The 13,325-nt window shown below is 40.3% G+C and overlaps 1 protein-coding gene across 5 annotated transcripts in view; it reads right to left on the bottom strand.

Annotated features, from left to right (window-relative positions):
• Positions 1-13,325, bottom strand: part of SCUBE3 (signal peptide, CUB domain and EGF like domain containing 3) — a 3,541,316-nt gene that overhangs the window by 1,530,871 nt on the left and 1,997,120 nt on the right. For 3 of the 5 annotated variants that reach the window (XM_044076569.1, XM_044076573.1, XM_044076570.1), the window contains exon 6: positions 10,655-10,702. The exons of the other annotated variants lie outside the window; for them this stretch is intronic. In XM_044076569.1, coding sequence (XP_043932504.1) covers positions 10,655-10,702 — 48 coding nt within the window. The remainder of the gene's footprint in view (positions 1-10,654; positions 10,703-13,325) is intronic. 5 annotated transcript variants of the gene reach the window in all.

Here is a 13,325-nt window from a genome sequence, read left to right as displayed (position 1 = left end):
TCAAAAGTTGCAATACAAAATGTACTATCTGGTTTGAAACAAGAAGTGCCAAGTAGTATGCTAATTTGTTTCAAATGTGGAGGGGGGGGGTCACATAGCTAAATTTGTTCTATTAATACCGAAGAAAAGTTTACTATCTGGAATATGAAAACTTATATGCATGCTGCAAATTCAACTTTTCAACAGAGCGCAAGAAGGCTATAGTTAGAATAACTAAGTCAGTGTTATGTCACTGCGTTACAACTAAGGAAGTGCACTGTATTTCTGGAAGAAGAAAAATTCAGGCTCTTATAGATTGTGGCAGTATGTTTATCCAAGTCAACGGTCTCGTTGGTATGTAAGCAAACAAAAAAAAGGTGGTGGTAGTAAGTATTCATGGTGATAGAAAGGAATATTACCTCACACACAGAAATTCAAACTCACAACAGTTCGACAAAAATGTTACATCCTGTCTTGACTCAATGTCATATTAGGAAAAGATTTTCCCCATTTTAAAACACTGTGGAGGTGTGGGAGAATGAAGAATCCCTAAGTGCACTGTTGTAGCCTGATACAATTAAGAAAATGTAAAGTAACAGCTTGAAATGAGCATGCAGGATGTGGATAGCTTCATCACTAGTGTCCTACAAGGCTTTTGCACTAGCACTTTATGTGGGCTTTCCTTTTCTATCTACGGTTACTCTGTGTAAGAAGTAATCTTTTAATTCAGAACAGGAAGTTCCACATGCCCTAACCACTGAAGGGCTTGGGCAGAGTCATATAAAGTCAGTGGTGCCAAACGTCTCAGAGTAAGGGAGGCGAGAGCCTTGGCTTTTAGGCAAACGCTGTTTGGGGGGAGGGGTATCCAAACCCTGGTAAAATGCATATCATCAGAAAAGGTAATGGAAGGAAGGTGCCCCTACTGCCAGTGATATATTCAAACATCTACTGTTATGGTAAGCTAATTTATGCAACTTGATTATGTTCATCAGTAGATCACTGCTGTAGTATCCTATGCTACATGGGTAGATTAAAAGAACATAGAAAGAAAATCACGTAGTCCTGTCAATACAGTACATGAGCTGCATGTGTATGCAAAATCCGTTCTTCCTAATTTTTAGGATCTGGAAAAAAGATATTGAGATGAATAACTTGACTCAAAGTAAAACAAAACCACATTAACCATATATGAATATGTTCTGGGTATCTTATCCTTATGAAAAATGAGACGGCTGAATCACCAAGAACTTCAACTCAGCCTGGTCAGCTGACTCAAATGGAAAAATTATAACATTCTCTAGAACAAAACGGAGACCCCAAGAAGGAGCCACCCGACTTCTAGGTGAGCATACATGCAGAACCAATTTAAAAAGCTAACTTGAAGCTGGGTAGGAGGAGGGGATTTTATGGGAGGAGATAGCCAAGATGAGAATCAAGGTAGAAAAGAAAGCTCATAAGATAACTCACATAAATAATGCAGAACCAGAGGAACTTGGACCTTAAAATGGTTCTGGTTCTTAGTCTGGCATCAACTAGAAAATCTCTTCCATTTACATACATGATTTTCTAGTAGCAGCTGTCTTAGCCTCCTTTAACAGTGCTGCACATCTTCAGAAAACGGATGCCTAAAAGGTCTTAACGCTCTTACATCCAGACAGTCAGCTGAAGAAGCTGCGGTTTGAGGTGCATCAACCTCTGTCTTGTGTGAGCAAGTCCATTCTGTGAGGAAGACTGTGGCTGTTGCTTGGGCCAAAAGGGAGTTACCACAATTATCTTAGTCTTTCTGAATCTTTAAAATGACTCTGCATCAGTGGAAAGCATATAGAAACATTTCAATTCAGGATTCCTTGCAAGCAGCCATCTCCTTCACATGAAGTAGAAGTTCTCTAACAGTATGTTGTGAAAGGAGGCAACAGATCTATTTGATACATTATCTACAGCGGGATTAATTCCTGGAAAAAACCCAGATTCAGCTTCCCTTTCCTGAGAGTTTAAAAAGAGGTAGTCTGGAAGCAGCAAACAAAGCAGCGAATTTCTCAACAAAACATTAGGCTTGGAGTCCAAAACTTGTGGAATTCAAACAGCCCAGCAGAGGCTTGCTGGGGATGTGGCCTGGAACTAAACTCGAGTAAAGATTTATTTTGTTGACCATTGGAGCTGTGGAGAAGCCCTGACAAGGCCTGTGGCTGGGACCCATTTGTAAGCAGCTTGGAGGGGCTAGGGGAGACTGGGCTTTATGGCAAAGATAACTCGGGTACCACTTCATTTGTTTTTGTTGAAAAGCAAAATGATTTTTTTGGGGGGTGATCAATGAGTGTGTACATACCTTTAAGAATCTATCCAAGGGCTTGCACTAGACTATAAATACTGAGCATGTGCAAGCCTAACTGCCATTTTGTAGTTAGCTGTTGAGATGTGAACATGTATGTAAGCTCTGTCAGTTCGTTCATATTTACCAATGCTGCTATCCATCTTGATGTGTTTCTTTGTATTAAAGCATCTAAACGAAACCCCAAGCCTTTTTATTATTTGTATTAGAGACGAACGAGTGACATGCTGTCAGAAGTGGCATGTCTAAAGGACATGGTACCAGAAGCAGCACATCTAAAAGGTCCTTAAGTCAGAACCGGCATACCAAAGGGGCATGAAATTTGAAACTGCTTGGCGAAAACGATTTAAGGCACTTATCCAGATGCTGGTGGAATATACAACAGTGGACCATCCCAAAAATGTGCATACTTCGTAAAACAGGCCAGAAATGAATTTCAGGTATTAAATCTTGCTCAGCACCATTTTTTTTTCTCATAATATGAAACAAGGCATACAGAACATTCTAAATAACATTTGCATAAACTGATATGTATGATATTGATAAAAATATTCAAATTACTACGGAAAATGATTGAAATAAAGTTCAAATTGCATAAAACGAATAAAAATAAGGGGAAACAACTGCATTTTAGCAAAGTATATATTTTCGTATTAAGCAAAGATATCCGAGCTATCAGAAGTGTATAAAGTGTTCGCATATGTGTCAAGTGTTACAGTAAAGCTATTTCGAAAAGTACAGCCACTGCAAGGCATATTTTGCAAAATAAAGTATTCCAAAGAGTTTACTGTGCATTTGAATGTTGATAAAAGCTCACAGCACAGTTTGTTCATACATAATTACAAGGGTCATGTTTTCAGTGTGTTTGTGTATACTTTGTGGGAATGGCAGACGGATTTCAAAAACCCAGTGCACTAATGTTTGACAGTAATATTGCTGAGAACTGAAGAGTGCTTGAACACGACTACAACATTTTCATACAGGCTGCATTTTCTGATAAAGATGACCATACAAAGGCATTTATTCTACTTAATTTAGCTGGGTCAGAAGCTATGGAAAGGGAATGTTCATTTGTGCATGCACCTACAATCTATGCTGAAGAGGGGAAGAACCATTATATTGTTGTAGAGACTGAGTCAAGTGAGGACCCAGAGTGCTTAAAATGTAAAATTAGAGAAAAGTGTAACCCCCAAGATAAATGTTACAATGGAAAGGCACTTATTTTACACAAGAGATCAAAAGCCTGGTGAAACATTTGCAGCATATATAACTGACCTGAGAAATAAAGCTAAAATGTGCAGATTTGGTAACTTAAGGGTTGAGTTGATAAAAGACAGACTTGTGTGTGGCATAAAGATGATGCTGCGAGAGAGATTTTGCTTTGTGACAGTGATTTAATTTTGAATAAGGCCATTGAGATTTGTCAGATATAAGAGCTTACAGAAAAGCACAAATATGCTTACAATAGCTCTGGAAGGCACAGTGATAAAGCTCATCTTGATAGTATGTCACGTGGTTAAAAGAAACAGGCCCAACCACATGGCAGCTGTAACCCCTCCAGCACCTACTGGTAAACTCCAGAACTTTCTAGCAAATGCCAGAGTTCACACAGTCTCAGTGAAGCACAAGAGTGAGTCAGCAAACTCAAAGCACTTACCAGTTTCACTGCCAGCTGCCGTAATTGCGGAGGGTGCTGTTATCATTAGAGTGTTTGCCAACCATGATTCATGAAAACTCAAATAGCCCCCACCCCCCCATAGGTCAGCCTTAATAAGAAGGAAATCAGCCTACACAATGTGAGAAATGTAGAGATGCTGCCTTCCTTGGATGCATCATATGCTTCATAGACCCACTCGTCCTTCCTTACTGCTTCCTCATCCCAGATGTACACGTAGAGCCATCTCACAATTTGCTCATAAGCTTTGGCAATACACAGTCTCCTGTCTGCACATGTTTTACCTCCTTCTGTGACTTTACATTTCATGTTAATTACTTATCTCTAAGCTGAACTAGGCCCCATACAGCGAGTCGTGTAGACAACAATGTGGAAGCTGTGTACGAGTGTTTATCACCATAACATTACTATACTAGCAAAACATACTGACATTTGATTATCTGTAGGCTTGTACAAATGGCATCGGTAGCACTACTGATCTTCCCAATATGCACTTGTGTTATGCTTCAGTGGATACTGTAGTGTTAATCCCACCTCCGGAAGTGCAGATACGGAGTACTGTTGTTCACACTGATGTGCAAGTTGGACTGCAGGGTTGGATGTGCCATCAGGGAGTGGGTGTTTCTGCAGGTGTGGGATCACCTGGTGCAATGTTTGCATTGATGTATGTGTGACCTTGCAGACATAGCTTCACTGTTGTTTGAAGGGACAAACCCTAGGCCTGTATACTATGAGCTGAAGGGATATGCCAATATCACAGAAGATGCTGGACACCATGGCACCTGAGTCAGATGTTGATGCCACACACCATTGCACCCCTAGTCAGAGGGGGTGTGGTCTCCTCATGATAGTTGGATACCTATACATTAAGGAAAATGCAATAACAAGAGAGGCTGGGAGTGTAGTGCAAAGTTAATTTGCAAGTGCAAGAGCCATGTGGTTGCAGTGTCCATTGCATTAGAAGAGAAATGTATCTATTCATTCTACCATCACCATGGATATGACCATGCACAGGTTGTGTGGTGTCAAAAGATGCAGGATTTGGAGGGATGTGCTATGTGCCCCAAAATAAACCCTGTGAAGTTGGTGCTGTTTGCTTTGTTTGACACCTGCAGACATTAGCTTGGCTAGAGTATCTGGAAAGGTACTGATACAGGTCATTAACAGGATTTATTTGAAGATGCTGCAAGATTGTGGTTGTGAGTCTAACACTGTTGACAAATCCTTCAAAATGTTTTTTGCACCATGATTACTTTGTGCTCTGGCATTATGGGGCAGAACCATTCTAGTATGAATATTGTATATTAGTGCCACAGAATTTAAGGGACTTGTCTTCAGCAGATATTTGGATGGTGGACAGAATATGGCTCTGTATGGGATACCCATGCAAGCAATTGTATCCTGTACATGGCATGGTGGAAATCTGTGGTAGAAGTGTACACTTCTTTTTACATTAATGCATCTAAATCCTGCAAAACATATAATGTGTGGGATGTCATACTTGAAATGCGCAATAACTGTAGGTGTAGCACTAGACCCGAGTTTCTCCTGAATTAGGACAACACACTGCAGCATCCCATTAGGAGAACACACTGCAGCATCCCAGGAACAACCGCTAAGGATTGGTGTTTTCACTTATTTCAAAATCTGGGGAGGAAATTGCAGTTCTTGGGGCTGTCACCATTATATACCATGGATATGGACTTTCACAGCTTTGTTAGAATGATAATGTGCCTGTCTTTTTTATACATAATCTGACAATATCCATGTCTATCAAGAGTTTAAGATGCTGTTTCCACACATCAGACTACTCTTCCTGCAATATTTGTCTATAGTTTGTGTAAACTGAAGAGGAGAAGGGCTGTGACCTCACAGTTTTCCACCAGTGTACCCATAACTCCTTTTGGAATATGCTTGACCTCATAGATGCAGGATTGCCTGAAACATAGAATGTAGTGGAGGCATGGCAGTAGATCTTCTGTTGTCTCATAGACAAAGGTTGTGGATTTGAGGGCTGTGATGAATACCTTAGTATAGAATCAGGACAAGACTGATCCTGTACATGTGCAGCTCAGGGCTAGCTGTCCCAGTGTACCACAGAGATGGCCATTTCACTACTTTTCTACAACAGTGAGACTCGTACATCTGCGATTTTTGAAGAGCACTGGTGAGCAATCTCCATGTTTGAGTATATTCCCACTAACAGTACGCTTCACTGTGAAAAATTCTCTAGTGTGCAAATAAAGCATGCCTGTCAATTTCAATGACTTGTGATTAGAAAAACATTCTCTTAACATTACTATGCAACCAGCTGAAATTCCTTAAAAGACTTCTAATGTCTTACATCTGTATGTATATAGGAAGCCTGAAAAACAAAAAAAATAAATAAATAAAAAAACAGTTTTATTATGCATATCCCCCGTTTGCTTGTTCGTCTCTAATACAAATAATAACAAGGCTTGGGGGTTAGTTTAGCCGCTTTAATACAAAGAAACACATCAGGATGGATAGCAGCATCAGTAAATATGAACTAACTGACAGCTTACATACATGTTCACATCTCAACAGCTAACTACAAAATGGCAGTCAGGAGGCTCGCACGTGCTCAGTATTTATACTCTAGTGCAAGCCCTTGGATAGCTTCTTAAAGGTATATACACAGTCAATGATCTACATCCTCCCTCTTAAAAAGATTGCCCTTTATGCAAAACAATGTTAAAGCTAGGCATGCATTACTATGTACATCAGGAACAAAATACAATATTCATGTCCAAGTTGCTTCATATCTGCTACAGGGTTTAGAGATTCAATCATATCTCATAACATAATGGTTGGGACAAAATTTAGCACGAGGGACAGTCTGTGGTGCATAACTCGTATCATGAACTTCTAGATTTGTCATAAGAACATGAATGTCCTCTTGAACTTCCTCTGGAATTGGAACAATGGACAACTCACTCTGAGATAGAGTCTCTCTCACAGGCTATCTGCTGTGGTATATGCTCGGACACCAGTCTCAAATGTTTCCTAAACCACCCAAAAGTTACTACTTCTGATTCTACAATGTACAATCTTGGCTCTGGACCAGTATTCTTCATGACACCGATCCGATCATAATCTCTGGATGTCTGCATCCTTACCACTTCTCCCTCTCGTGATGGATTGAGCGGTTTACTGGTCTTATTGTAGTAGGACTTTTGGGATAGGCGCTTCTTCAACAGATTGGTTTTCATGGATCTGTTGTTCTTGACACACATGGAACCAGCAATTGACTACTGATTGGCAATGTGGTTCTAGTTTGTCTCAACAAAAGTCTGTGAGCAGGTGAACCAACATGTTTATCATGAAGAACATTTCTTAGATTCAAGAGATTCAAGAAAACATCACTATTATCTCATTTTGACTTCTGAAATAACTGCTTTGTACTTTGCACTGTACATTCTGCCAAACCATTTGACTGTGGGTACTCTGGACTACTTGTGACATGAGTAAAGTCCCATTCTTCTGCAAATCTTTTGAACTGTTGGCTTGTAAACTGCGTACCACTGTCAGAAATAACTTTGTGTGGACTTCCATGAACAGTAAAATGATGCTTCATCTTAGTAATGACTGTACTATTTCCTAGGTTAGGAAGTATGCCAATCTTGAACTAGTAGGAGTAAGAGTCTACTAACACCAAATAACGTTGACCATTCCACTCGAAGATGTCTGTGGCTACTGTCGACCAAGATAGTTCCGTAATCTGGTGAAGTTGAAGTGGTTCTGTTGATGAGGCTTAGGACTATTACATACTGAACAAGAAGAAAGTGCTCGCTCAATGTCTTGTGACATAGAAGGCCAAAATACTAGTTCTCTCACCCTTCTTTTGGTAGATTTAATTCCTGGGTGACCACAATGGAAGACAGTAATGTACTCTTGTTGCAAAGATTGTGGAACAATTACTTTTGGACGTTTTATGATGATACCTTTGTCAGACAAAATCTGATCTCTGTATGGAAAATAAGGCTGCAGTTCTTGAGGTAAATTCGATTGCTTTGATGGTCATCCTTGTTTGAGAAAGTGGTTGAGCTTTTGTAAATTTTGATCTGTGGCTGTCTGTTCTCTCAGATCGTCAAGATGTGTGGAAGAAAAATTTTTCACTTCCATGACTTCAAAATCATCAGTTGTTTGAATACCTTGATTGTCATTCTGTTCAGCGGTAATGCTGGGTAATCTGGATAATGTATCCGCAAGATAAAGACGTTTGCTATTCTTGTAGAAAAGATTGAAAATGTACTTTTGCAATCTTAGCATCATACACTGCAGTCCAGCTGGAACTGAATGCATTGACTTTCTCAGAATTGTGACTAATGGTTGGTGGTTTGTTTCGATCTAGATAGGTCTACCATAAACAATCATAGAACTTTGAACATGCAAACACAATTGCCAAAAGCTCTTTCTCGATCTGGGTGTACTGCTATTCAGTTTGGGTAAGAGTTCTCAATGCATAGGCAACAGGTTGATCCTCTTGTAGAATCACTGTACCAAGACCAAATTTCGAAGCATGTCAAGAAAGTGTAACTGGTTTGTGAATGTCATAGTATCTGAGTGTTGGTGGCCTAGCAGTTCTCTGTTTCTGGACATCAAATGCTCTTTGGTGTTGCTCTAACCAAGACCAGGATATATCTTTACATGTCAGCTCTCTGAGTGGTGCTGAACGTTGTCTCAAGTCTGGAATGAACTTGCCTAGGTAGCTGACCTTGCCAAGAAAACATTGCAGAACTTGAACATTGTCTGGAGCTGGAATCTTGAGAATGGCTGTTTGCTTTGAAGGGTCTGGTCGTAAGCCGGTACTTGTAAATAAATGCCCAACATGAACTTCTTGTAGCCTGAATTTGCATTTGTGTGGGTTGAGCTTAATATTAACTTGATGTGCCTTTTCTAGAACTTTTCTGAGGTTTCTGTCATGCTCAGCTTCATCACGACCTCCTACTAATATGTCAACTATAATAGCACAAGAATACCCAGAGAAAATTTGCTCCATTGCTCGTTGAAAGACTTCACTTGCAGAATTTATTCCAAATAGCATTCTCAAAAATATGTACCTGCCAAACAGAGTACTAAAAGTAGTGAGCATTGATGATTTTTTGACAAGCTGAATTTGCCAAAACAAACTCTTTGCATCTAAGACAGAAAAAAATACTGGCATTTGGCATTAAGGTTGCGACTTCTTCGATTGTGCACATTGGACGATGAGTTATTTTTAGAGCTTTGTTCAAATCTTGTGGCTCAATACATATTCTGATGTCATCTGAGCTTTTCTTATGAGCTATCACCATGGAAGATACCCATTCAGTTGGCGTTTCCACTGGACAAATTACACCTTGTTGCACCATTATGTCTAACTTTGCTTTGACTCTGTCCTGCATGGCTGTTGGAACTTTTCATGCTGGTCTGATAACTGGACTGATTTCTGGGACTAACTTCATGGAGTACACAACTGGAAGTTTGCCTAGTTTGTCTTTGAAAAGATCTGCACAGGTAGAGAAAATGTGTTGTGAAAAATTAGAGTAGTTGTCTTTTAAGCTAACATGGTGGACTTCCTTGTTAAATGAAAGCAGTCCCACTTTCAAAGAGTCTCTGAGCCCTAATAATGACTGGATGTGTCTTTTGACCACATAAAATAATAAATCGTAGCTTCTTCTAGCAGAGTAACATGAAAGCACTACTGAACCTTCAGTATGAATTTCTTCACCTCCATAGGCAACAAGTTTCACACACCTTGCCAAATCAAGCATTTCACTTTTACATACTCTGGCAAATGTTTCTACAGACATAACATTACATGTGGAACCTGTAGCAACTTTGAGCTGTATGGGTTTGCAATTTATCAGAACTGTACAAAATACTTCATTCGTTGCCCTTAAATCTACTGCATTGACCATTTCATGAAGCACTGACACACCATCAACATAAAGAGTAGCCTTGCCACTGTCTAACTGATCAACTCTTTTCTTAAAATATTCTCCTTTAATAAAAGAATGTGGGCCTTTTGATTTACAAAATCTTTTGAAGTGATTCCATTTATTACATTTGTGGCATTGTTGACCAAAAGCTAAATATTTCTCCCTTTTTGATTCATGATTACCTCCACAATTACCATCTTCGTTACATTACCATACCATATATATGACATAACACACACACACACACACATATATATATATATATAATACACACACATCTATATCTATATATATTTACATATATGTATATATTATATATATTTGAATATGTGTTTATGTATACAGTACACAACACACAGACACACATTAGTATACTCTGCATATTCATTCATACGTACAGAAATATACACATGCAGGCATATTTAATACAATATATATGTATATAATATCCATATGTATACACCAGTACTATGTATTACAGAGATCACATACATATGCATACATATAAGGAGTGTATGTCTACGGATACACATATATGTACATACGTATGTACACACACACACACACACGCGCGCGTACAGCTACAGCATTAGTGCTTAGGGTTCAGCGTATGCTTTGCTCTGTGCAGTTGCTATAGCATGCAGTTAGTCTCAAAAGGCATCATTCTATAACCCAGGCAGGCCATTCTACAGTTAAACCACTTCCAAAAGAAAAGAAAATATTTACCATTAGAAAACGTCTCTGGGGTAACATGTTGTTCAAGACGTCTCTCCCCTGCATATATTACAAAAACAGTTTAGAATTGATATGCAGTATCAGAGTACTTTGTCTTGCTTCCTGTATCTTATTTTTTAACTATCTTAAGAATCTATGCAAGCTTCAAAGAACACCTTACAAAACATAGTACTATGGTACAGTTTTTCTACTGTCATCTAGCACTGTAACTTATACCCTTCTACAAATCATATTTTGTTGTGATATCATAGTCCACTGCTCTGTGAATCAACATGATGTCACAGCAACATCCTCTGACATCATATACAAAGAAATCATCAGGTATAAACTGTTCAAGAGAAAACATGCTGTTTCCTTGTAAATTGCCCCCAGCAATATATAATAAGAAGTTATGTACCTACCATAACGTTCCATGTTAGTTGTCTTCTCTCGCCTTCTTTCTTGCTTGATGGGTTCGGAGCCGATCCTCGGCTCCGACTCGGCACTTGCTAAGCTCGAGAGTCACTTTTACCAGCTCGAGGCAGCCCCATATCCCATGATGCAAGGCGGTAAGTACCCAGATCTCGTTTGATGACAAAGGGCAATAGCACCAAGCATAAATACTTCCCAAAGGAAGAAAGAAAGCCTACAGGATGAAAGAAGGACCAGCTCTGAATGGTCTTCAGCATAATAATTTCTTGTAGAAAGGTCTGTCCAGGCCTGGGGGAAGGAGGGAGGGTCGCAAGAAAGAAGGCGAGAGAAGACAACTAACATGGAACGTTATGGTAGGTACATAACTTCTTAATGTTAAGTTGTCAATCTCGCCTTCATTCTTGCTTGATGGGACCGCGTCCCTAGCACCTCTATCCTGGATGGCTCAATGGAACAGACTCTTGAGGACTGTAGAGCCAAAACTGGCTCTGTCCCTGGAGGCCAAGTCCAATTTGTAATGGGAAACAAAAGTATGAGGAGTGGCCCAAGTGGCCGCTGCACAAATAGTGTCTAAAGGAAGTCTAGCTTGAAAGGCTGTAGAAGTAGCTAAGCTCCTAGTTGAATGTGCTTTAGGTTTTGAGCACAGCTGTTTTCCTCTGAGCAGATAAATTTCAGAGATGACAGAAGAAAGCCATCTAGATAAAGTCACTTTAGAGACAGGAAGGCCTTTCTTGTTATCCGCATAGGAAACAAAGAGTTGATCGGATTTCCTAAATTGTTTAGTTCTGTCCAAATAATATCTGAGTTGGCGGTGGACATCAAGATAATGTAGTTTTTGTTCCGATCTGTTTGAATAGTTTGGAAAAAATACAGGGAGATCAATGGATTGATTCAAATTAGTCTTTGAGGCGACCTTAGGCAAAAAGGTCGGATTAGTTCTCAATGATACTCTGTCCTTGTGAAAGACCAAATAGGGGGGTCGAACCGATAGAGCATGAAGTTCAGACACCCTCCTGGCCGATGTAATAGCTACTAGGAATAATGTTTTCCAAGAAAGAAATTTTAGGGAGCAAGAAACAGCTGGCTCGAAGGGGGGAAGAATGAAGGATGTCAGCACTAAATTTAGATCCCATTGAGGAGGCGGATTCCTGATTGGAGGCTTTAACAGGAAAATTCCTTTCAAGAAGGCTCTACAAAGCCTATGGGACATAATATTGTGATCTGCGATCCTGACATGAAAGTTCGAGATAGCAGCCAATTGAACTCTAACTGTGGAAGAAGAGGAGCCTGCATGAAAAATCTCCGCTAAGAAGTCCAAAACTGCCTGAACTGGGGCAGTGAAGGGATCAATATTCTTGGCTTTAGCCCAATAAGAGAAACATTTCCATTTGCTTGTATAAATCCTCCTGGTAGAGGATTTTAAAGAAGCTACTATGATGTCTCTAACAGGGTTAGAGATCAAAGGAAGCCTGGCTAAGGAAGGAAGTGGAGCAACCATGCTGAGACGTTGAGAGAAGGGATAGACCGGTGCAGCTGACCGGATTGGTGAACCAGAAGATCTGGCACTGGGTCCAGATGCCACGGCTGCACCAAAAGGTGACGATGGAGGAACGGAAACCAAATTTGTCGAGGCCAATAAGGAGCAATGAGAATCATTTTGGCTCTCAAAACGGTAGCTTTCTGGATAACTTGAGGGATCAGAGGAAAAGGAGGAAAGGCATAAAGAAGTCACTGGGGCCAATCCTGGGTCAGAGCATCTCTGGGGGGATGGCCTGACAGAGGGAAGAGAGAGAAGAAGTCTGGGCATTTGCTGTTTTGGGGAGTAGCAAAAAGATCGCAACATGGCCGACCCCATTCCAGAAAAATGTCCTCCACTATAGATTGCTTGAGAGACCACTCGTGAGGCATGAGAATAACCCTGCTCAATCTGTCCGCTAAAATGTTGGTTTTCCCAGGGATGTGCGTTGCTACCAGAAACCGATGAGAGGAGATCGCCCATTGCCACAGTCTGAGCGCTTCTCGACACAAGGGGTAGGACTTGGTTCCGCCCTGTTTGTTGATATACCAAACTACAGACATGTTGTCTGTGTGGACTGCAATTGTCCCTACAGGAAGAGAGTCGTTGAGGGCTTGCAACGTTAAAAGCACTGCTCTCATCTCTAGGACATTTATGTGCAGGTGGTACTCGAACAGTTGCCACGTCTCATGAACCATCCTGCCCTGATAATGCCCCCCCCACCCGATCAGGGAG

Source organism: Protopterus annectens, chromosome 7.part0 (assembly GCF_019279795.1).
Source record: "Protopterus annectens isolate FY-2018-M chromosome 7.part0, PAN1.0, whole genome shotgun sequence".
NCBI lineage: Eukaryota > Metazoa > Chordata > Ceratodontiformes > Protopteridae > Protopterus > Protopterus annectens.
Note: the sequence above shows the minus strand (reverse complement) of the source record. Positions and strands in the feature narration are given on the sequence as shown.